The following is a 26485-nucleotide window of genomic DNA, read 5'->3' on the forward strand; positions in this document are numbered from 1 at the left end:
CGCAATAGAGGATATTTTGTTGTTAGTGAATTTCTTTAACTGTTGAATTTTCATGGGAGTCCTCAGGTGAATTTGACGCATTTTCCATAGTAGAATTACGATTCTGGGCCATGCAACAGGGAGGAAGGGATAATAGCGTGCTAGCATTTAAGTTTAGTCTTCAGTTTACGTGTTTCCAGATATTAATGTAATATATGTTAAGTTATAAACGTGCTAGCCGTAAAGTTAAAAGGCATTCCAATGATAATCAAAAACATAGTTTTACATTTATTTTTCTGGTGAAGTATTCATCCTATGTGTTGCTCATTTTTCTCTCATAAATACATGTACCCACATTTCCAAATTTGTTGTTCACACGTGTTTTCAAGGTGAATCCCCCCCCACCCCAAAGATCTACTGAACTCATGTTCAAAGCTGCACCAGGAGATAACGCTGCAACTGCACGGAAGGGACAGGAATGAAGGTTATCGAAAACTGGAAATGCCATTCTCCTACCGCTTGGTGGCGGTCAAGCAACCAGTTTCGGAGGGCGAGAGGCGTGTTCAGACGGAAACAGTGAACACGGTCCTCCCACCGCCAGGGCAGCGCCACAGTCGCTCGGCACTGTTGGTTGGAAGACGTGAAGGCGGTCCTCCCACCGCCAGGGCGGCGGGGCAGCGTTTCCCCGCTCTCCTTCCCTCCCCTCCGGACAGACGCAGTGGCGGGGGAGCGTTTCTACCTCTGAGTGATGGCGACGGTGGGGATGTCAGAGCCCGAGAAAGAGGGAGAGGCGTCCGCGACCTGTTCTAAGGCAGAGCCGGCCGAGTCCCGAAAGCTGTCCGACATCTTCGAGAGCGGTTGGAAACTGCACGAGGAGGCCGAGAGCAGCAACGAGCCGTCCAACTCTGACACCTACCAACGCAAAGTGCGGCGAGGGGTGGAGCTGTTGGAGCAGGCCACCCGAATGGTCAACCAACTGGATCTTTTCAGGTAACCAGAGGAGCCTGCAGTCTGGGCTTTATTACAACATGTATCACTCTTAAGTGCTTTAATGTTACTCACGTTTTTCCATCTTTCATCATTGGCTAGAGTAGGCTACAATTGCACAGCCCTGCAGCCTGTTGTCTGGACCGAGGGGGGTGTTGTTTCAATAACTGAAAATGCTGGAGAAACTCAGCAGGTTTGGTACCATCTACGGAGAGAAATAAAGTTCCGAGTCCACAGACACATCGAAACGGCTGTCTTCCTTTTTGGAAAGAGCTAACTTGTGTTAACTGTGTTATTCCTGTCTTGTGAGCAGACATGGGCTGCTTTGTAATCAGAGGGGTTCTGAATCTGCCAAACATTGCACTAAACGCTAATATTCACACTTCTGATCTAGTGGCAGACCGTTCTATACTCTGCATTGAATCAAGGTTCATTTCCTGACTTCATGATCAAGGTTGAAGGTTATTACCAGATGTAAAATTACAGATTATTATGGTGTATAAACTCAATAGTTTCTCAGTTTCTGTTAATCTGATCTTAATTTGGACTACTTGGGGGTAACCATTCCATGAGAGGAGATAGTGGAAAAGTGAAGTAAAAACAGGAATTGAAAATTTTCAGTTCATCAGGAAGCATTTGTGGAAAAATAAGTTGTTTTTTTTTTGTTGGTAAGGTTTCAAAAGTGACTTTGACTTCAAATTACGTGGTCACCTTTACCTCCTGTTTGGGAACACACATTAAATGCCAGAGACAATGATTTGGAGATGCCGGTGTTGGACTGGAGTGTACAAAGTTAAAAATCACATAACACCCGGTTATAATCCAACAGGTTTAATTGGAAGTACACTAGCTTTCGGAGCCTCGCTCCTTCATCAGTCTTCAAAGTACTGTTACATGACAGACAGCAGATATGTTCCTTGAAGGCACGCAAACTCAAAGAAAGTCAACGGTCGCGAACAAATTAAGTTAAGAATTGTATAAGATCAAAAGAAAAGGCCTACAAAATTGTCAGAATTTCAATAAATTTGGGAAGTTTTGAGAATACAGCAAAAGAAGACCAAGAAATTGATAAGGAAAGGGTGAATAAAATAGGAATGGAATCTAGCAAAAAAACAAAAATTGTCTGAAAAAGCTCCTATTGGTATGTTTTTAAAAAAAGCCAAAAAATTGGCTAAAATGCAATGATTCTATAACAGATAGGAGAATTCATTTTGGAAGAATAGAGAAACAATGGAGAAGCTAAATCATTACTTTTAAGTGTTTTCATTCAGGAACATACAAGAAATCTCCCAGAACTAGAGATCCAAGTGGCTAAAAAGAATGAGAAGTTAAAATAAATTAGTGTTAATACAAAAATGGTACTGGAGAATTTAATAGGTCTGAAGGTTGATAAATTCCAAGGATTTCTATAATCCTACAATACTGAAGAAGGTGGCTATTGAGGTGGTCAATTGATTGGGATTATCTTCCAAAATCCTTTAGATTCTAGAATCATTTCCTGCAGCTTGGAAGATAGCAAATATTACTACACTTTTTAAGAAGTGAGTGAGATGAAAAACAGGCAACTACAGACCTGTTGGCCTTGCATCACTAATAAGGAAAAATATTGGAATCTAGATATTTTCTAATTAACCTGATCAATGATGTTATTGCGCATCTCTGGAGCAGGTGGAACTTGAACCACAGACTCCTGGGTACGAAGAAGGGACACTACTGCTGCACCAGAGGTGCCCAATGAAAAAATACTGGAACCTATTATAAAAGAATAAGATGAATAGATAATTAATGATCATGATCTGATTGGGCATCGTTGATATGGTTTTGCAAATAGGAAATAGCGTTTGAGCTTGGAGTTTTGATTTTGAAGATGTTTCTAAAATAATTTATAAAGTAGGGTCAATGTGCATTTATACTTGGATTTTCAGAAGGCTTTTGATAAAATTGCCCACTGGAAGCTGGTTTGAAAAGTTAAAGCACCTGTGATGGGAGATGATTTATTGACGTGGATTTATAATTGGTCAATAGAGAATTGGGAAAACTGGGCCTGTATTGTTTAAGATTTTGAAGAATGAAAGATGATCTAATTAAAATTTAGAAAATACCTAAAGGGTAGACAGGATTCATGCAGGTCAGATGTTTCCTTTGGATAGGGACTCTAGATCTGGAAGGCACAATATAAAAAATGTGATGCCATTGCATCTGATGAGGAGAATTTGTTTTACCAGAACCTTTGGCATTCTTTATCACAGTGGGCTGTTAACGCTCAGACTTTTAAGTATGTTTAAAGCAGAGAAGAAGAGATATGCTTTTCAGTGGCCTACAGGGTAATGGGAATGGTATGGATAAAAAGCATTAGTGTTCGATCGGGAACATATGTATTGAATGCCGGGGCAGACTTGGTGGGCTGAATGACTACTTTTGTTTCCATGTTTGAGTAATCCAAAATCTAAATTGAGAACTCAGAGGGCTACTTTTAATAGTGTCTCCACCTTTGAATCAATTTTGCCTGGAGCAGAGCATGCCTGGCAATGTTGGCTGTTGAATTTAACATTTTGAGTATAACTATGTCACATTAATCTTTGGGGCAGCACCTTTCAACTTGGACATCAGTCACAGATTTTGATGAGAAGGGCTTTGTAGAGAAAGAAAACCAGAAATTGCTGGGAAAGCTCAGCGGGTCTGGCAGCATATATGGAGAGAAAGTAGAGTTAGCATTTCGAGTTCATTGACCCTTCTTCAGAACAGGTCATGGCTAAATCAATTGGCTTATTAGTTTCAAATTTAGGAGGCATCCAATTCCTGGCAATAGCTCTGTCAATTTAAGTTTGGAACAAAAATTTCCATTTGGGTCACTCAGATCTGCTGACTGAAGCAGCATTGCTTTTTTACTTTTGCATTGTCATCATCAGCAACACTGTCAAATATAAATGAGAAGCTTCCTAAACATGTCTTGTCAGTGTTCCTTTAAACCAGATTGTAGGGGAGTACAAAAATGATGAAAACACTCAGCAAGTCAGTCAAAATCTACAGAGAGAAACAGAGCTAATATTTAGGTCTCTGATCTCATCAGTTCAGATTAAACACCATTGATAACTTTAAATGTAGTTTTTTCTTTGTGGGCAAACACAGCAAATTTCTACATTCATCACTGAGGTAAATTATCAGTTAACTTTTTTAGTTTTGACTTAATACCAAAATTGAAAGTTTTTGCTTAATGTATTTGAATTTATGTTTAGATTTTCTTTCATTGAATTGCAGTCGAAATGAAGAGCTGGAAGAAATAGCCACTGCAGATGTTAAATATCTGTTATTGCCTGTGCTCCTGGGAGCTCTCACAATGAAATTAGGAAATTCTGCTAAGCGACTGGAACATGTACAGAAAGCCCAGGTCTATTACATGGACTTCTTAAAGCGTTGCAAAGATTACAATATTATGAAATTTGAAATCCCTCAAAAAGTAGAGAACAACGAAGAACATAATGAGTCAAATGTTCCCAGTAGTCCTGGTGTCTGCAGTCAATCCAGTTTACTCTCCATGGCAAGTAAAAGACAGGCTAAAATTGAAAGGTAAGAGTTTCATACATTTCTTCGTGCTTAACGGAATAACTTTGGAATAAATGAGGCTTGAAAGCAGATTACCTAACAGTGCTTTGAAAGTTTTTGTAATGCATTCCAAACAGATATAATATGAAGAAGGAAACTGAAGCCCAATTGAAGGAGATTAAATCTGTTATCTGCAGTGGAAAGGCAGATGATGAGCAAACGAGAAAATTCTATCTACTGAATTTGCAGCATTGGATAAGCACAAGTCTAGAAGAGATTGAGAGTATAGAGCAAGAAATTCAAATTTTGAAAAGAATGGAGGGAACGAAACGGGTATGTGATTTATTTTTATCTCTGCATTTTATACACTTTACAACTACGGACATCGTGTGTAGAAGAACTGAGGTAATAGGAATGTTACTGAGCAGACTTGGATCATCTCAAATATAACATGGTTAATTCTTGTGATGTTACTCCCAGTGTGGATGAGGGCATAGACTGCAGGAAGAATAAGTTAACTGACCATTACATCGTGGCCAAAAATACCAATTAAGTGCCTGGGAGAAAAGAAAAAACAGCATTAAGGCTAGCATAGTTCGGGGATGCTAGCCCTCATTGTTCTGCAATAGTAGATGCTGAAACAAAAACAAAGATTCCTAAAGGTTATTTTGCCTGCCTAATGCTGGATTTCAGAACGTCTGTTCTGGAGTGGCGAGGAATTTGGAGTTCAAGGGGTGGATCCAATTGATGATGCCTCAAGAGTTTTTAGAAAAGGGACTTCAAAGAGTATTTCAGGATTGCTACCACTGTACGTACTAGTTAGAATAGAAATAGTAGAATATGTTGAATGGATATGTAGCTGGAGAGATGGTGCAAGGTGAGCATTTCAGATTTCTGAGGTATTGGGACCATCTCTCAGAGAAGTAACATCAGTACAAGCTGGATGAGTAGTACCTATCCAGGACCGGAACTGATATCTTAGGGGTGTATTTGTAAGTACGGTTGGGAAGAGTTTAAATTAAAATGGTACGGTTGGGAGCCTCAGGAGACAGATGACAAGAAATACTGTACATAGTCATGTAAAAGTCGAATTTTTAGACTTTTCTTAAGGTTAAAATTACGGGGTCAACTATTGCATGGATACTACTTTTGAGAAGCTGAAAGTCGTGCTACAGTCCAAAGTACTGTTTCATTTGCAGAAGCCCAAGTAATCTCTAAATGAATAAAGAAAAGAAACAGTATGTATCACAATAATTCCATAATGCTACAGGGGAACTGAGCTGCACACATTGGAAGGTTGTCACCTGACTCTGACTTGCACGACAAATTCTTCTATTTCCCACCATTTTCTCTCGTCTACTTTTGTATTAGTTTTTCAAACTAATATTTTAAGCTTTTATTTCTGATAAAGTTGTCAGACATTTGATTCTCGTACAGTCTCACCAATCATTGTAGCCATGAAAAATTGTCAACAACTGCACTGTAATTGTAGTGAAGTAAATGCATATAGGCCTATCTTATATAGGAAATAATGTGATAAACTTTGTAGCACACTGTTTGTACTAATCACAGTGTTCATTTGATAATTTTAAGAAGTCCGTAGCATAAAGTTGGTGTGAATTGTACATCAAAACATAATAGCATGAGAAAAATTCATTTCCTCCTCATAACATTTATGTACAGATAATACCTTGACTCTCAAATCTTGATCTGCGAAGAACTTTTACATGAGATCAACTTTTGCTCTAGCATGTATAGTAAGGTCTAAAATAAAACACTGATTTGGAAATAAGGTGACAGGCAGATAATTCCAGGGAAGAGCAAGGTCTTAATGTACAGATGTTTGCAATGAAATGGATGAATTAGTATCACAAATAGAGCTAATTAGGTACAATATTGTAGGAGTTGCAGAGATGTCACTCTAGGGTAACAGGGAATGGGAACTGAGTATCCAGGAGTTTGCAGTTTCCAGAAAGGGGACAAAAGGGAAAGGTGGGGTAGCATTGCTGATTTAAAAATAAAATTTAATGTGATTGTGAGCAAGGATGTTAACTCCAGAGAAATAGAATCTCTGGGTTGACCTTAGAAACACCAAGGGGCAGAAATGATAGGAGTTGGATTTTGATTCCCAATCTATTGGGGAAGCATTAAGAAGGTAATAGAAATGCAAGTAATAAAGATATGGTTGTAATTTAGTGACTTCAGTCAGCATGTAGGTTAGATAAATCAAATAAGTAGCACTATTGTAGAGGAGGAATTCTTGGAATATGTACAGGATAGTTTTATAAATCTATATTTAGAGGAACCAATTAGAGAAAAAGTTCTCCTTGTCTGGGTATTTTGTAACAAGGAAGAAATCATTGACAATTCAGTTGTGTGTGGGCCTTTGGGAAGAGTGACCACAATAGGATAGAATTCTTCATTAAGATGAAGAGCGACTTGTTTCTGACACTAAGGTCTTGAATTTAAATAAAGGCAATTATGATGGTGTTAGTTGCAAACTCGCTATGACAAGTTGGGTGTCATTATTCATCGACCTTTACTTTAGCATATACAGATAGATAAACAATGAAGATCATTTAAGGTGTGCACGGGTGAACTGCAACAGTTATTCATCTCAGTTTAGCAGCCTGTAGCTAACAAAGAAAATTAGGCTTAATATTAAATCTAAGAAAGACGCACAGAAATTAGCCAAAACACACAGCCCTGAGGACAATTTTAGATTCCAGCAAAAGGAAACAAAGAAGATTAAGAGGTGGAAAATGTTACAAGAGTAAGCTTGCAGGGAATAGACAGACCAATAATAAAAGCTTCTATAAATATATGAAGATAAAAAAAAACAGCATATTACCCCTACAGCTTTTTTTAAAGACAGGAATTTATAGTGGGAAACAAAGATGGCAAACCAGTTAACTACATACTATAGTTTTGCATTCACAGACGAAGACACAAATAACTTGCCAAAATATGGAGGAGCACATGGTTGTGGTGTCGGCGGGGGTAGCTGGAATTGAAACTGGAATTGAGGATAAAAGACAGATAAATGCCCATGGCCTGAAACTGCCAGAATACTTGAGGAAGTGTCCCTAGAAATAGGCAATCTGCTAATGGTCATCCAAAACTCTATAGATTCTAGAACAATTCCTGTGGGTTAGAGGGCAGCTAATGTGACCCCATTATTTAAGAAGGATGTCAGAAAGAAAACATCAAATTGTAGATTGGTTAGCTTGACATTGGTAGTGGGAAAAATGTTGAGTCCGTTGTAAAAGATGTAATAGCTGAGCTCTTGGAAAGTAATGATGGATGCAATAGAGTCAGCATGAATCTATGAAGGGGAAGTCTTACTTAACAAATCTGCTAGAATGTTTTGAGGATGTAACTAGTAGAGTGGATAAGTGGGAGCCTGTAAATGTCATTTAGTTGAATTTTTCAGAAGGTTATCAAAAGTTCCACATAAGAGATTAACTTGCAAAATTAAAGCGAATGGGCTTGTAGTTCGTTACTGAAATGGACTGAGAACCAGGGAGACAGGAAACAGTAGGAAAAAGCAGGTCTTTTGCTGAGTGGCAGGCAGGGACTAGTGGGGTATCGTAGAGATCAGTGCTTGAACTCCGGTTATTGATAATGTATTAATTAGATGGGGGAACTATGTGTCATCGCTCGATGTTTGTTTGAAGATGACAAAGCTGGCTGGAAAAATGTTCTGAGAGGAAGTTGCAAAGAAGCCTCAGTGTTATTTGAACAAGTTTGGTTAGTGGACAAATACATGATAGATGGAGTATAATATGGATAAGTATGAGGTTATCCACTTTGGTAGTGGTTTAATATCTAAATGGTGATGATTTGGAAAAGGGGTTATGCAATGAGACCTCTGTGTCCAAGTACACCATTTGCTGAAAGTGCAAGGCAAATAGTATGTTGACCTTCATAGCAAAATGATTCAAGCAGGTTTGACTTATTCCAACTGTACAAGGCATTGGGAAGACCACACCTGGAGTATTGTCCTGCTTTGGTCTCCATATTTGAGGAAGGATATTCTGGCTATTGAGGAAGTGCAAAGAAGGTTTATTACACTGAGCCCTGGGATGGCAGGACTGAAATGCTGGGCAGAGACTGGATTGTTTAGCCAAAAATAATACAACCTCAGGTTAAAGTCCAACAGGTTTCTTTGAAACAAGCTTTCGTACCCCCTGCTTGTTCCTCAGACAAGTTGGATTATAACCCAGTGTCGTGTGATTTTTGACTTTGTCCACCACTCCTGTCTAACACTAACGCCTCCACATCATTGATAGTGAAGGGGAATGTCATAGAAATATGTAATATTCCAACAGATTAGACAGTAGATGTAGAAAGAATGCTCTCGATGATTGGACATACCAAGACCACAAATCACCAGTCTAAGACTAAGAGGTAGGCCTTTTAGGACAGAGATGGACACTGTAAACATGCCAAAGATAACAGATTGCTAGTGGGAGGAAATATCTAGTAAAAGTCTATATCACAAGAAACAGGATTTTAAAGAAAGTGGCTGCAGAAATAGTGGAGGCATTGTTTGAAATATTCTAGAAGTCTTTGGATTGTATTATGTTTCCAGCAGATAGGAAATCCACTATTTGAACCCAACCATCTTGTGGTTGCCGGGACTGATGTTTGAATTATCGGGTCAGTTTCCCTGAGATGTAGAGGGCTGAGGGGTGACGGGGGCTGAGGGGTGACCTTTATAGAGGCTATAAAATCATGAGAGACATGGATAGGGTGAATTGCCTGGGTCTTTTTCCTAGGCTGGGGCAGTCCATAACTAGAGGGCATAGGTTAAAGGTGAGGGGTAAAAGATTTAGAAAAGATATGAGGCGTAACCTTTAAATGCAGAGGGTGGAACAATTTGCCAAAGAAAGTGGTGGAGGCGGATACAATTACAATATTTAAAAGGGGTCTAGATGGGTATATGAATAGGAGCGATTTAGAGGGATATGGGTGAAATGTTGGCAAATAGGACTAGGTCAAGTTAGGGTGCCTGGTCAGCGTGGACAAGTTAGACCAAAGGGTTTGTTTCTGTGTTGTATGACTTGATGACTCTAATTGCACAGGCTGATAGTGAGGTTACACATGGAGTGCTTTGTAAGTTTTGGTTCCTGTATTTAAGTAAGGATATTCTGGTAGTTGAAAGCCAGATTCACAAGACTGATTCCAGGGATGAAGGGCTAACTTATCAAGATCATCTAAGCCAATTCGGCCTTTATTCATTAGAGTTAGAGTAATGAGAGGTGATCGTATTGAAACATGAAAGATTCTGAGAGAGCTTGACAGAGTGGATGGAGAAGAGGTTGGCGTAAGTGCGAAGCATTGAGTATACTCATTTAAAACTGAGATGTGAAGGAATTTCTTCTGGAGGGGATGAATATCTGCAATTCAGTACTTCCCATAAAATTGTGAAGGCTAGATTACAAAGTATTTAGAGAAGGGCTAAATAGTCTTCACCTCTACTCTACTACAAATTATATGATGAGATGGCACAAAAAAGTTGAGACTTGGGGCAAATCAGCCACGATCTTGTTGAATGGCAGGGTAGGTAAAGGTAAAGTCACTAGTTTCAGAGGATCATAGGGCTGTTCTGTCATTAGAGAGACAACAGATGGTGAGTTTAATCTGAGGGACACCACACCCACAGTGAGTTTGGGAAGGCAAGTTCTTCAATCTAACTTCGGCTAGCGCGGGAATTGAATCTTTGCTGTCGGTGTTACTCTACATGGCAAACAAGCTGTGTGTGCCAAGTGACTTAATCTTGCTCCTATTTCTAATGTACAGGCCTTACTCCACCTCATCTCTGACTTCCTCCAGTCCAACAATCTCATAACATCTGTTTTCCTCTAATTCCATTCTCTTGAGCATCCTTGCTTTCTATCACACTACTAAGGGCAACTGTACTTTCAACTGCCTAACCTTCTGTCTAACTTGCTCCTTTCAGATGCTTGACTATTTTAGTATCAGGTTATTGGCCTGATAATCCTCTCATGAAGTGTGTTGGAACATTCTATTGTGTTAAAGGTTCTTTCTAAATAAATGTTACATAACAAAGACTAGAAGTAGTAGCTCTTGCAATATATTTTACACCATTTGTTTGAGTCACATGGCTTTCTTCCATTTAATCTGGCAGTTTGATAGATTGGCGAGGTTGAAACTATTTTCTTTAGTGACATAACTTCTACTGGATTGTCCAGTAGCTCTTTTCAGAAATGAGTGGCCTGGAATAAGTAGCTAGGGAGTCTGCTTATGAAAGGATCAAGAATGAGACAACATAGATTTAAAGTGACTTGCGAAAAGACAAAATATTACTTTTTTTAAAGACAATAACACGAGTGATTCTGATCTGGAACTGTTGTTGTGATATTGGTGCTTTAATTAAAGTTCTCTGTCTTTAAGTAGTTGCCCTTGAAAAGAAGATCTGAAACAGAACCTTGGATTGTGTCTATAGGTACAGCTCATAGATGTCGAAGTTCCAGTTGCACTGCTGGGCTGGTTATAAGCTTGCCTATTTGTTTGCACTGGTAGTGACAAGAACTCAAGTACATCCCCTCCCCTCTAGATTTCCATGAGCATAACGGCTGTCAGGATAAATGCAAAATAGGCAATTGCATAATATGTCATTTACTCAGTATCACAGTGACATAGCTGAAAATGCAGAATTCGTGAAGTGAGTTCATGGTTGCCTATTTGAAGGGGTGCTGTAATATATGTCACAAAGTTTAAAAACATATGGATGTAAACTTTCAACTTACAATGTCTACTTGACCATAAAAGAACCTTGCAATGTATTTACAGCTTGCATTCTCCAAACCTATCAATTATTTAAATAATCATCCAATGCTGTATTGAATGCCTCAATTGAACATGTCTCCACCACACTTCCAGGTAATCCTTTCAAATCCTAAGTACTTGCTGAATGAGAACTTTTTTTTGGTATTAATCTTGCTGCTTTTTCAAATCACTTAAAGTCTATGCTCTCTCATTATTGTTTCTGTTATATGGATTGATCTACAGTATCCAGCCCATTCTTAATTTTGAAAACCTCTATCAGATCTCCTTTTCTCTAAGGAGAACAGTCTCAATTTCTTCAGTCTATCCTCATAACTGATGTTTCTCATCCCTCCTGTAAGATGCTTCTGCACTGTCTCCAATTTGTCTTGAAGGGTGGAATGGCCCACTCGTGCACGTATTTCTAATGTACCTAGGCTTTTGAATCTGTTGGTGTATGTTTTACTGTAATAAAAAATAGATTCATTGCAAACGTTACACTTTCTGGAAGCATCCTTAAGCATTCTTTAACAAAATGTAAACTTGACATTTAAAATTTAATGGCAAAACTTTGGTGTTTTGAGAGTATTTTAACAGGCAGTTTCTTACTTTCATGATATAAATAAGTACAGTTGTGAACTTGAATATTTGCAATGACTTTGGATTTGAAATTTTATTTTACAATACTTGTAGACAATTCTGTCTACCCACATAAAACTAATGGTCTTTTTCAGCCTCAGGCCACTCGACCACAAAGACCTCCCATGAAACCATTTATCCTTACACAAGATGCAGTCCAAGCCAAGTAAGTGCTAAACCAGAGTGCTATTGAAAATCTAATATCTACTCTAAATTCTGTGACCAAAAAGCTTATAATTTTGTGAATAGCTTTTTCTTTTCTTGTCATTTTATTCACCCCATCCAAATTTTCTTCCTAAAAGAATAGTACACATTACCATAACTTCAATGTCCACTCACCTCCCCTTACCACCAGCTACTTTATCTCAGCAAAGCAGCCGTTCTTTATAAGTGATTAGGAATTCACCATCAGGTTTGCTTGAAAGGAGACTAAGAGTGTAGTGCTAGAAAAGCACAGCCTGTCAGACAGAATCCCAGGAGCAGGAGAATCGATGTTTCGGGCATAAACCATTCCTGATGAAGGGCTAATGCCTGAAACATTGATTCTCCTGCTCTTCAGAATGTGAAGAATGGCCGCTTTGCTGAGATAAAGTGGCGGCTAGGGGGTGAGGGGGTTGGACATTGGAGTTATGGTAATGTGCACTATTCTTTTAGGAAGAAAATTTGGATGGGGTGAATACACTAATACACTCTTCGACTCTGTTCTCCAGCATCTGCAGTCCTCACTTTTCCTTCTTGCTTAAAAGGAGGACAGCAGAGTCAAACTCAGTCTTGTTCTGAATTGATATTCACATACATGTGTTGAATTTTATGTTTTCTATATTTGTCCAGACCAAGTCAAGCAAGAATCTTAAAAGAAATGTAAAGAGAACTGTAAAATGCACCTCAAGGGTGTACAAGTTGGCAAAATGAACAAACATGCAGCAGGAGCAAAAATAGAAATTGCTGGAAAAGCTCAGCAGGTCTGGCAGCATCTGTGGAGAGAAATCAAAGTTAGCATTGCGGTTCCAGTGACCCTTCCTCCAAACAGTTCATGGCTAAATCAATTGGCTTAATAGGGCTCAGAAATTTAGGAGGTAGTACTGAGGAAGGGTTGCCAGACCCAAAACATTAACTCTCATTTCTTTTCACAGATGCTGCCAGGTTTGCTAAGCTTTTTGTTTTTGTTTCTGATTTACAGCATCCACAGTTCTTTTGGTTTTTAGACATCTGGCAGATATAATTTAATGTCAGGTAATTTGATTTGGGAGGTAAAACAAAAAGTGAGCATGTGGTCAATAGATGCAAACATGTGCAGAGACATTGGGATTCTAAGACATAACTAAATAAAACAAGCCAGCAGTATTTTGGATTGCTTTTTAAAGGAGCATAGATCCTAAAAGTATATCAATAAAAGGATGTAATCCTAATTTTGCCAATGGATTGGTTAAACCATAATTGAAATATCAAGTGCAGTTTTTGGTACTCCATTTTAAGGACATAAAAGGCAAAGTGAGCATTTATGATATGTTTAACAAGATGATGCCAGAATGGGAAACTAAAGACTAAACAGCCAGGGCTACATTCCTGAGACTGGAGATAGCTAAGGAAAAATATAGGATGGATATTTTTTAAATCATTGAAAAGATCTCTTCCTCAACTTTTAGCAATCATTGGCAAGGTATCATAAACATAGAGCAGCACAGTACAGGCCCTTCAGCCCACCATGTTGTGTTGAGCATTTATCTTAATCCAAGATCAACCTAAGCTACACAGCCCTCAACTTACTGCCGTCAATATGCATGTCCAGCAGTCGCTAAATGTCCCTAATATTTCTGACTCTACTACCACAGCTGGCATTGCATTCCACGTACCCACCACTCTCTGCGTAAAGAACCTACCTCTGGCATCTCCCCATACCTTCCTTCAATCTACTTAAATTATGACCCTTCGTGATAGCCATTTCTGCCCTGGGAAAAAGCCTCTGGCTATCTACTCTCTCTATGCCTCTTACTACCTTATACACTTCTATCAAGTTACCTCTGTTTCTTACTTCTCTCCAGTGTGAAAAGCCCTAGCTCACTCAACCTCTCTTCATAAGACAAGCCAGCAATCCAGACAGCATCATGATAAATGTCCTATGTACTCTCTGTAAAGCATCTATATCCTTCCTATAATGAGGCGGCCAGAACTGGGCACAATATTCCAAATGTGGCCTAACCAGGGTCATATGGAGCTGCAGCAAAACCCTGCGGCTCTTAAACTCAATCCCCCCCCCACCCCCCCCCACCCCCCGTTAATGAAATCCAAAACACCATATACCGCCTTAACAACCCTATTAACTTGGTTGGCAACTTTGCGGGATCTATGTATGTTGCCGCCAAGATCCTGCTGATCCTTCACATTGTCAAGAATCCTGTCTTTAACCCTGTATTCAGCATTCAAATCCGACTTTCCAAAATGAATCACTTCACATTTATCCAGGATGAACTCCATCTGCCACTTCTCAGTCCAGCTCTGCATCCTGTCAGCCTTGTTGTAGCCTGCAACAGCCCTCGAGGCTATCTACAACACCACCAACCTTTGTGTCATCAAGAAACTTACTAACCCATCCTTCCACTTCTTCATCCAAGTCATTTATAAAAGTTACATAGAGCAGATCCCTGCAGGACACCAATGTTCAACGACCTCCAAGCGGAATACTTTCCATCCACTGCCACTCACTGTCTTCTTTTGGCCAGCCAATTCTGTATCCAAACAACCAAATTTCCCTGTATCCCATACCTCTTAACTTTATGAATGTGCCTACCATGGGGAGCTTTATCAAATACCTTACTGAAATCCATATACACCACATCCACTGCTCGACCTTCGTCAACTGTCTTATCATATCCTCAAAGAATTCAAAACGATTTGTGAAACATGACCTGCCCCTCACAGAGCAGTGCTGATTATCTTTAGTCAGACTGTTTTTCCAAATAGTCATAAATCCTTTCCAGTACTTTACCACAGACTAAGACTGGCTAGTCTGTAATCCTCAGGAATTTCCCTTTTCCCTTTCGTGAACAGAGGAACAACATTCACAATTAGATTACTTAGATTAGATTAGATTACTTACAGTGTGGAAACAGGCCCTTCGGCCCAACAAGTCCACACCGACCCGCTGAAGTGCAACTCACCCATACCCCTACGTTTACCCCTTACCTAACACTACGGGCAATTTAGCATCGCCAGTTCACCTGACCTGCACATTTTTGGACTGTGGGAGGAAATCGGAGCACCCGGAGGAAACCCACGCAGACACGGGGAGAATGTGCAAACTCCACGCAGAAACTTACTGGTGTAGCCTGAGGCAGGAAATGAACCCGGGTCTGTGCCACCACTGTGCCACCGTGCCGCCCACCAATTATCCGGTACTACTCCCGTGGAGAGTGAGGGTGCAAAAGTGATCATTGCCAAAGGTGCAGCAGTCTCATTCCTCGCTTCCTGCAGTAACCTTGAATATATTTGATCCAGCCCTGGGGGCTTATCTATCTTGATGCTTCTCGAAATTTCCAGCACATCCACTTTCCTAATATCAATCTGTTCACCCCTATTAACCTGGTCCACGGTGTTCTGCATGAAGGGGTAAACATTAGAACCTCCTTTATGCAAAGGCTAAATGGAAATGTTAATGCTTTACCACAGGAGTGGTTGAGGCCATTTAATCTTTTAAGGGAGGATTAAGTAAATGTTTGTAGTATACACTACAGGAGTGTTTGGATTATTCTAGCGAAAGTCACTGACCAGGTACGCAAGAGCCCAGGCTAATGTTTGGAAGACATTGTTTGAATCCAACCATTGTAGATGGGGAAATTGAATTCAATAAAACAAAACTAGAATAAAAAGCTAACCATGTAACCACTATTGAAAAACTCCTGTCCTTTTGGAAAGGAAATCTGCCATCCTTAACTGGCCAGTCAAGTGATTCCAAAGCTCTATAATGTAAGTGACTCTTAATGCCTGCCCTCTTAACATTGATTGCAAGTGCCTTGTTACCAATGTTGGTGTAGCCAGCAATTTCCACAAATGAGTGTTTTTTTATAAAAAGGACATCTTTCTGTGCAGTATACATTGAAATATGAAGCACTTAATGTTTGCTTAACACATACTAGACACCGCAGTTCATAAAGTTTTTTTTAATTCATTCATGGAGTGTGGGCATCACTGGCTTAAACCATCATTTATTACCCAATTACATCAATGTAAAATCACTTTTGGATAATAGTTGCTACAGCATGGAAGGAACCGCATAATGATAGACTAATGCATCTGGTATCACACCTCCAAACTAGTTTTCTTGGTTGAAAGTTGTTTCTTTGAAATTTTAACATGCTATGCATGTTTTTAATTTTATTTAGTTTGGTGGCAAAAGGTAAACATTCAGGGTTGCATAGTAAACTATGAAATCTGCTAAGGGCCACCAAATTAGCAGTATTCTATATGGAAGCATTAACTCTAAATCGTGATATTTGTTCATTGTTTAATTTTATTTTCAATATTGCTCAAATAGATATAGAGATATAGCACATTAGTGTGAACAAGGCTTTCAGCTGAAAAAAGTCCACTGCAAATGATGTATACTTAATGACAATTCCAGTTGAACCTGTATTTTCATAATTGTCATTCATAAATATTCTGATTTGTTTCAGGGTGTTTGGTGCTGGTTACCCAAGTCTTCCTACTATGACTGTTGATGATTGGTATGAACAACATAAGAAGCAGGGTGCTCTGCCTGATCAGGGTATTCCAAGAAGCTGTCCAGGTAGGAATAGTCCTGTCACGTGTTTTGATATGGAATAATTTGATCCTTTCCGTTTTGATGCATAATTTTTGGTGCAATACCTTTTCTAAAATACCAGCAGTTGAGCTTTATTGATCTCAAATATTATAGAACCACAAATATTGAAGACCTGCAAATGATTCTGTGTAACTTACCTTGTGATAATGCAGTAACACTGCATATTCAAGGTTTTTTTCTTCTTTATTTATCACCTAAGAATGAAACAAAAGTTGAGTTGAAAAAATAGTCTTAAAATGTTAATGTTAAAATTCTCAACTAGATCCTAATGCAACGGATATGTTAACCAAAAATTTCAATAGTCTGTAATTTAACAGTTTTGCATTTCACAATTGATTTCTGACTTTCATGCTGAATAGTAACATCAAAACCGCTGGCTAGAATTTCACTGTGTCCCATTGGCAGATTTGCAGATGGAGTGAGTGGTAAAATTTCCCAGTTGTCTTTCCTGATGCAATTCCATGCGTGCCAAGCCTGTTCATGATTTCATGTGAAGCGGTTGAGGTCTAGAATGGCATGGTAAAAACAATGACTGCAGATGCTGAAAACCAAATACTGGATTAGTGGTGCTGGAAGAGCACAGCAGTTCAGGCAGCATCCAACGAGCAGCGAAATCGACGTTTCGGGCAAAAGCCCTTCATCAGGAATAAAGGCAGTGAGCCTGAAGCATGGAGAGATAAGCTAGAGGAGGCTGGGGGTGGGGAGAGAGTAGCATAGAGTACAATGGGTGAGTGGGGGAGGAGATGAAGGTGATAGGTCAAGGAGGAGAGGGTGGAGTGGATAGGTGGAAAAGAAGATAGGCGGGTCGGACAAGTCAAGGAGACAGTAACTGAGCTGGAAGTTTGAAACTAGGATGAGGTGGGGGAAGGGGAAATGAGGAAACTGGTGAAGTCCACATTGATGCCCTGGGGTTGAAGTGTTCCGAGGCGGAAGATGAGGCGTTCTTCCTCCAGGCGTCTGGTGGTGAGGGAGCGGCGGTGAAGGAGGCCCAGGACCTCCATGTCCTCGGCAGAGTGGGAGGGGGAGTTGAAATGTTGGGCCACGGGGCGGTTTGGTTGATTGGTGCGGGTGTCTCTGAGATGTTCCCTAAAGCGCTCTGCTAGGAGGCGCCCAGTCTCCCCAATGTAGAGGAGACCACATCGGGAGCAAAGGATACAATAAATTATATTGGTGGATGTGCAGGTGAAACTTTGGATGTGGAAGGCTCCTTTAGGGCCTTGGATAGAGGTGAGGGAGGAGGTGTGGGCACAGGTTTTACAGTTCCTGTGGTGGCAGGGGAAAGTGCCAGAATGGGAGGGTGGGTCGTAGGGGGGTGTGGACCTGACCAGGTAGTCACGGAGGGAACGGTCTTTGCGGAAGGCGGAAAGGGGTGGGGAGGGAAATATATCCCTGGTGGTGGGGTCTTTTTGGAGGTGGCGGAAATGTCGGTGGATGATTTGGTTGATGCGAAGGTTTGTAGGGTGGAAGGTGAGCACCAGGGGCGTTCTGTCCTTGTTACGGTTGGGGGGGGTGGGGTCTGAGGGCGGAGGTGCAGGATGTGGACGAGATGCGTTGGAGGGCGTCTTTAACCACGTGGGAAGGAAAATTGCGGTCTCTAAAGAAGGAGGCCATCTGGTGTGTCCTATGGTGGAACTGGTCTTCCTGGGAGCAGATACGGCGGAGGCGGAGAAATTGGGAATACGGGATGGCATTTTTGCAAGAGATAGGGTGGGAAGAGGTGTAATCCAGGTAGCTATGGGAGTCAGTGGGTTTGTAAAAAATGTCAGTGTCAAGTCGGTCGTCACTAATGGAGATGGAGAGGTCCAGGAAGGGGAGCGAGGTGTCAGAGATAGTTCAGGTAAATGCCCATCCTCTCATTAGCTAAGGCCTTTAAGTGACCAGTTATTAACAACTTAAGAGTGACTTTAGATTTGAGGCTGACAGGAAAGATTCATGGCAGAGAGAAACCTAGCAGTTACCATACTTGGGCAGAAAGAGGGTCAGAGGTGCCTCTCTAAAGAGTCCACATTCCATAATATGCCCCCACACCAAGGTCTGCCAGTTGCAGACATCCCTTACATCTCCTCGTCCACACGCCCATCCTCCTTACACCTTTCTTGGCCTTGCATATTTGTGTTGCAAAATTTTATATCTGTGTACACTTCCTAGTCTCTCAACAAGATTTTCTTCTTCAAGTTCAACATAATGGTCTATCTGTTTCATGCTCCTTCTGTAAAGACAAGTGCCCACAATACTAGTGAGTGTTATCCAAGGAAACTCCTAATGTGACTACAATCTAACCACAAGATTTTCCGTTAACTTGCTCTAAGTACTTTTAAGCAGAATAAATTTAATCTATCTAACTTTAAAATGAGTAGCAGAAACTTAGAAGATAAAATTTAAAAATTACTTGTTACAAGGAAACAATATTTGTAGCATTACCTTTAATTATTCGTTTTTCTCGAAAATCTCACTTTTTCACAAAATCTTAAAGTTCTCAGCCCTGTAGCTCAATCAGATCCCCCCTTACCCTTCTGAATTCTAGAGAAAATGGGCCTAATTTACATAGTCTCTCCTCAAATATAACTCCTGAAGTCCAGGTATCGTTCTTGTAAACCTATATTGTACTCCCTTCGAGGCCGGTGTATCCTTTGTAAATTGTGGTGCCCAGATCTGCTCAGTACACCAAGTGGGGTTTAGCTAGGGTGTTTTAAAGCCACAGCATAACTTCTGCATCCTTGTATCCCTATCCTTTAGATATAAAAGCCAGCATTCCTTTAATTTTTAAAATTATTTTCTGTTTGTGATATTTTAAAGATCTATGCTTCTGAACCTCGTCTTTTTGGACATCCACTATATTTAACTTAATGCTATCTGTCAAATACCCTGATCTATACTTTTATCAGTACAAAATGGATAACCTCTTACTTGCTTCCATTGAACTCCATCTACCACAATTTAGCCTGTTCACTTAATCTATCAATGTGCCTTAGTAATTTTAAGTGGGACTAGTTTAATTTGGGAACATGGTGTGAACTGTTGGACCAAAGAGTCTATTTCCATCCTCCATGATTCTATATGCACACTGTTTATAGTGCCACCTAACTTGTCATCAGCAAATTTGGCTATATGAGTTTCTATGCCATTATCCAAGTTGTTAATAAAGAATGTGAATAATTGATTCTCTAACACAAATCCTCTTGGAACCCCACTGGTCGCATCCTGATATTTTGATTTATTTGATTGAGAGATTGGATGTTTTAGCCAACCAACTGCTGTTTTGAATTCACCATGCCAGATATACTCCTCTGGCACAGGAGGCAGTGTTTGTGAAAGATCCTATGATTTCTTTTGGTCAAACCTATTTATTTAAATATTCATTGAAATGTATATGGATTTTTTCCATTTATGTAAGATTATATCCATTATAAGCCATATAGATCAGCACCCTCACTAATGTGCTGTTAGCGTTTGGCATGTGTGTGTATACAGTAGGAAATTGAAAAAATGCAGCACAGAATTTAGCATATGTTATTTTGAGGAGAACATTAAATTCTTGCACTAAAGCATAGCAATATGGAATAGCCAATGTTAGGCAAAGTAGTGATTGTAGTATGAGCCATTCAGGAATTGGAAGACAGAAGTTTAAAAGGAGCCAATAACACTTAAATTGGTAATGCTTGCAACCCTTTCCCACAAATGTGTTGGGTGCAGCTGTTTCCAGTACTGTTGAGATTCCAGCAACACTCCAGATGCTTCCAGAGTTTTGCTGGATATTGGGGTCACCTTCCTCAGAGTTCTGCTTTCAAGATTCTAGTTCTTCTGGGCCTTTTTGATATTATTCCAATTCTATAAAGTCTTCCCTTATCGAGAGGCACGTGGGTTTGGCTTAGTTATCTCAGTCCAGATCAACAATGGAATTCTAAACTTTGCAACTTTATACTTATTTGAACCATGTTGTATAGTTCATTTAACTTATGTTGTTGGTGTAGTTGATAGATGTCAAATTGATGTTGGAAACTTTCTTGTTCCAGGTGAAGAGGGCAATCAAGATCAAGAGGCAGAGAATGATAATGAGAGTGATGATGAACAGGCCTTAAAAATCGCACGTGACAAGGATGACTGGAAGGACACGCATAGGCGTGGATATGGCAACAGGCAGAACATGGGCTAGCCTTTCTACTCAGATAACACTGCTTTCTTTGGTGCCTGTGAAATTGCACTGAGAGTCGGATCTTGCACCAGTGCTCAAATGGATTTGGCAACCATGCAGAGTATATTCCTCTGTCTCTTGTCTGACAATGTCACTGGTTTCTGAGTTATCAGCAATTATGTTGTTGCTGCTTTAAAAACAATTCGGTGACAGTATTGTGATGCTTAACTGTTAACAGTCAGGCACTTGTTGCTTTATGCCATTTAAAACTTGCATTTTCTCAGTGTATGGAAAGATAAATGGAGGAATGGCTTTGGGTGTGAGAAATGTGTATACTGCACAGATGTGTAATTGCCACTTATTGAGATGTTTACATAAGTAATTGCCTTAGTGGAGTTCTTCTGAGTTGCAATTATATAAATACAGTACAATTGCTAAATGTAATATTAACAACATTGAATACATTTTAATCTATAGCTCCTAACTGTTTTCATTCTCCAAATTAGGAGTTCAGATCTCTTTGGCAACTTTCCTGAGTGGTGTTTAAAAAAAACTAAATGCACCAGATGAATTCTCAAGCTATAATTAATCCCTGATTTGATTAGTTTTTTTGTCACATGAATTCATGTAACCTGTCTGTATTCAATTTAGCATTTGTCGAAAATGTTTTACTGCTCTTTCAGAGTCCTTGGAATTGACTTAATTTTTAAAAATCCTATGTTGAAAACCAAATATTGCAAAATAAAAGAAAATTCACTCTCTTCATCAGTTATTGAACTTTTCCTACAGCAAAACAAACCCTGCTCTTCTGAATGGTTGATTTCTTTAATCATTGACAATTTATCATTGCCGATGTGACAAATCTGCTCCTTAACAAAGTTATGCAGTCCTTGGGTTTTTTTTCATAGAGGTTGTAAGCGACACAGATTCCGAAAAGTCTGGAGGTTGACTGGTTTTAGGGCCAGTTTGATAATAGCTAACAGAGACTGCCTCAGGCAAAAGGCTTTCAAGAAATAAAAACACGAGTACAATGAAAGGGGAGCGGCCATTTTTCCCAGCTCAGCTCTCCTTTGGTTTTTGTTTTAGCAGTAGTATGGAAATGCTGCTGGACCCAGAAGCACATCCAGGCTGGTACTCTCTCTGACTTCTATCCTGTAAGAACTTGAGTTTGATTTTACCTTTCGTACTAAAGGGGATTGTTGCAAGTGCTTGGAACAGCATCGTTATGTTGGGATGGTCTGTTGGGCTTTTGGTTGCTTAAGTTATTTGGAATTCTGTTTTCTGTTATTTGTGTTTCATTCAGTCATCTTGTAAATAAATTCTGTTTTGTTTGAAATGAAGTGGTTTGACCAGCTGATTCTCTCCTGGAATATCCACTTTACGCCTCTTAAAACAACTAGTAGTTAGGGTTTGGGCTACTTTTTTGCAATGTCTTGACGGGGTCTGGCCTGGTCCATAACAGATTGAGGGCTCTTTGTGAGATTTATTCTGTAATTCCAAATTGGGATTAGAGTTTCTGGACTCTAAAATGGATATTCACTCTAAGTGGATATTGGTGTCTTTTATTCCAGGTGTTGAATTTGGTTGGTTTAAACAGTACTTAGGATAGCAATGGTTCTTTCAGTTGCCAAGAGTTTTATGGAGGTGGAAGAAGTGACCTTGGGGGTTTTACAAAAGGTGATAAAGGCTAGGTTGTTGGAATTAGCAGACAAGCTGGAGTTGGAGCTGCCTCCTTGCATGAGGAAAGGAGAGATAATTATAGCAGTAGCTCAGCATTTAAATTTGCTGGAAACACCATCAGAATCTTTAGATGGCTAAAATTCAATTGAAAATAAAGCAGCTTGAGTTAGAGGCAAAAGACAATGAATTACGCTTAAAAGCAGAAGAGAGAGAGTTCGAACTTTGGAAATTGGCACTTAGGCAGGAGTTCAAACGTTTACTTTCAGACGTAATGAGAACTCATGGAAGCGCAGAGAGTTAAAGCAGCAAGACTAGCAGCTGAAATGGCTGATGATCATGAGTAGATCAATAAAGCAAAGTTTGGTTTCCAGAATCAATTTCAATTGGTGAGGGATAGAAATTGGGGAAAAGAGAAATCCCCACTTGGAAAGGGTAAGGTAGGTCTTCATGAAAATCATAAAGATAACTTACTACTGGGTAAAAAGGAAACCCTTGAAGGGGACAGAGAAGATAAAAAGCTCTGATATTTTCAATGCAATAAAGTAGGCCAAATGAAATCAGTGATGGGTTAAGAGAAGCACTGGGAAGCTAGATATAGGAAAACAGGATAAGCCAGTGAATTTTGTTGGAGTGGTAACAGAAAGCACAGTAGAGGCTAAACAGCGGTACCAGAATGTACAAGCTGGCTGGAGGTTGGTTAAGGAGGAAGTTGAGATCTTAAACCACATGATTGCAATGATGAAGATTATTTGCATAGGACAGGAGCAGCAGGTAAAGAGGTTATAATATTAAGAGACACAGGATTTTCTCAGTCTGTGATGCAGAAAGATGAGGAGAGATGTACTTGTGAAGGATTATTGCCAGAAAAGGTACTAGTAATGGGAATTTATGATGAGACAAAATGCGCTCAATTGTGTGAAGTGAGGTTACAGTGTCCAAGAAGAGTGGAATTACAATTTGTATTCCTGGATGATATGGCTGATTCACCAGTGGGAGTGCTGCCTACTGTGGTTGAAACGCCAGTGGAAACTCAGGCAACTGAATTATTGCAGGACGTGTCTGGAACTTTTTCCTGGCTGTGATAACGAGGTCACAAAGTCACCAGTTGAAATAGGAGAGATCAAAGAGTACAGATAAGAAAGTTGAAGTGGAATTAGCAGAGAGCTGGTTTGATCAGATGGTTGGCACAAACCAGGAGCAGATTGATGCCAATGCAGACATCTTTAACGCTGATAAATTAACTGAGTTACAGTGGGAAGATGAAAAAGTGAAGCAATTGTATCAAAAGGCATACACAAAAAAGGAATCTGAATGTATCCCTGAATATTATCTTTAAATTGATGTCTAAATGAGGAAATGGAGATCATCTCACATTCAGGCAGATGAGAAATGAGCAGAAATTTGTCAAATCATTTTGCCAGTGGGGTATAGGAAGGAGGTGTTGTGAGTAGCACATGAGCTACCTACCACTTGGGGTCATTTAGGAATGAGGAAAACACAAGCCAAAATGCAAAAGCATTTTTACTGGCCTGGAGTGCACAAGGATGTAGTTAACATTTGCATGTCAGGTAATTGGAAAACCACAGGCAGTAATAAAGCTGCACCTTTAATACCTATATCTGAATTTGAGCCTTTTACAAGTGTTTTAATTGATTACATAGGTCCTCTACCTCAAACAAAAAGTGGGAATCAGTACTTGTTAACAATTATGGATGTGTCAACTAGATTCCTCATGGCCGTTTCGTTACACAATATTACCGCTAAAAGGATTGTAAAGGATTAACAAATGTTTTAACTAGATACAGACTACTGGCAGAGATACAGTTAGATCAAGGGTCCAACTTCACATCAAAATTATTCAAGGAAGTTATGGACAGCTTAGGAACAAAACCATTCAAATCTACTGCGTTCCATCCAGAATCGCAGGGAGCGCTAGAAATGTGGCATCAGACATTAAAGACCATGTTGAGGGCTTGTAGTTAAAACTATCCATGTGATTGGGATAAGGAAATTCCATTTGTGCTTTTTAACAATCGGAGGTGCATCAAATGAATCAACCAAATTCAGTCCATTTGAATTAGTTTTTGGGCATGAAGTGAGAGGACCATTAAAATTGATTAAGAAGAAATTGGTAAGTCAGAATTCAGAAACCACATATTTGGACTATGTGTTAAATTTTAAGGAATGGGCTATAGTATTAGACACGGACAAATGGACCCACGTAGTGCAAAAACAAAGATAATTTGGGGACTTTCCCATGCCATCAACAAAAAGAACAGTACTAAGGTTCCTGGGATTGAGTAGATTTTATGAAAAATTCGTACCAATTTTTAGCAGTGTGGTTGTTTCAATTACTGAATTGCTGAAGAGCGAGAGGACATTTCAGTGGACAGCGGACTGTCAGAAGGCATTTGACAGCCTGAAAACTGTGTTCACCACTGCTCTGGTAGTAATCATGCCTAATTATGCAAAGCCAGTGGATGACAAGAATCCACTAATATCATTTATTGTATCCGTTGCTCCCGATGTGGTCTCCTCTACATTGGTGAGACTGGACGCCTCCTAGCAGAGCACTTTAGGGAACATCTCCGGGACACCCGCACCAATCAACCACACTGCCCTGTGGCCCAACATTTCAACTCCCCCTCCCACTCTGCCGAGGTCATGGAGGTTCTGGGCCTCCTTCACCACCGCTCCCTCACCACCAGACGCCTGCAGGGAGAACGCCTCATCTTCTGCCGTGGAACACTTCAACCCCAGGGCATCATTGTGGACTTCAACAGTTTCCTCATTTCCCCTTCCCCCACCTCACCCTAGTTCCAAACTTCCAGCTCAGCACTGTCCCCATCACTTGTCCTACCTGCCTATCTTCTTTTCCATCTATCCACTCCACCCTCCTCCCTGACCTATCACCTTCATCCCCTCCCCCACTCACCTATTGTACTCCATGCTACTCTCTCCCCACCCCTACCCTCCTCTAGCTTATCTCTCCACGCTTCAGGCTCTCTGCCGTTATTCCTGATGAAGGGCTTTTGCCCGAAACGTCGATTTTGCTGCTCCTCGGATGCTGCCTGAACTGCTGTGCTCTTCCAGCACCACTAATCCAAAGTCTGGTTTCCAGCATCTGCAGTCATTGTTTTTACCAAGACGATAGAAAGACCTATTGGGTATTTCTCCAGGAAGTTGAACATTCATCAGCAGAAATATTTGATAGTTGAGAAGGAGACTTTGAGTTTGGTGTTGGCATTGCAACAGATCAGTGTTTGTTACCAGTAAAGTATCTGAGACAGTCATATACACTGATCATAACCCATTGATGTTTGTGGAGAAATATAAGGACAAAAATGGGGCTTGTTGTTACAGTCATTCAATTTGAAATTGTGCATGTGGCAGGACGAGAAAACGTGATTGCCGATGCATTGTCAAATTTCGAATGAGGTATGGAAGCATTCAGTGGCAGGAGTACAACAGACTGAAACGGAATGTAGTCATGCATTTGGTCAATGCAAATATGTGTGTTTTAGAGTACTAACAAAACTTTTTATGGGGTTTTAAAATGAAGCCATCTTTGGATATTGGGAGGTGTGACAAAGCTGCTCCTTTAACAAAATTATGCAGCCCTTTTTTTCAGAGAGGTTGTAAATGACACAGACTCTGAAAAGTCTGGAGGTTGAAGTGTTTTAGAGCCAACTTGATAATAACTTACAGAGTCTGCCACAGGCAGAAGACTTGCAAGTTAACAAACACACTTATACAATGAAAAGGGAATGGCCAGTTCTCCCAGCTCAGCTTTCCTCTGGTTTTGGTTTTCTTTTTAGCAGTAGTGTGGAAAATCTGCCGGACCCAGAAGCAGGTCCAGGTTGGTCCCTCTCTCTGACATCTTTCCTGTAAGAACTTGTGTTTGATTTTACCTT

General features: G+C 40.1%; 1 protein-coding gene across 1 annotated transcript; it reads left to right on the forward strand.

Annotated features, from left to right (window-relative positions):
• The first annotated feature begins 650 nt into the window (after positions 1 to 650).
• On the forward strand, positions 651 to 21656 carry igbp1 (immunoglobulin (CD79A) binding protein 1). The gene is made up of 6 exons (XM_072595341.1): positions 651 to 969; positions 4225 to 4533; positions 4647 to 4842; positions 12036 to 12106; positions 16611 to 16723; positions 20773 to 21656. Exons 1-6 carry the CDS (start codon positions 728 to 730, stop codon positions 20910 to 20912), a joined length of 1071 nt encoding a protein of 356 aa, XP_072451442.1. The 5' UTR covers positions 651 to 727; the 3' UTR covers positions 20913 to 21656.
• The last annotated feature ends 4829 nt before the right edge of the window (positions 21657 to 26485 follow it).

The sequence above is a fragment of the Chiloscyllium punctatum genome, chromosome 25, assembly GCF_047496795.1.
Source record: "Chiloscyllium punctatum isolate Juve2018m chromosome 25, sChiPun1.3, whole genome shotgun sequence".
In the NCBI taxonomy this organism is placed as follows: domain Eukaryota; kingdom Metazoa; phylum Chordata; class Chondrichthyes; order Orectolobiformes; family Hemiscylliidae; genus Chiloscyllium; species Chiloscyllium punctatum.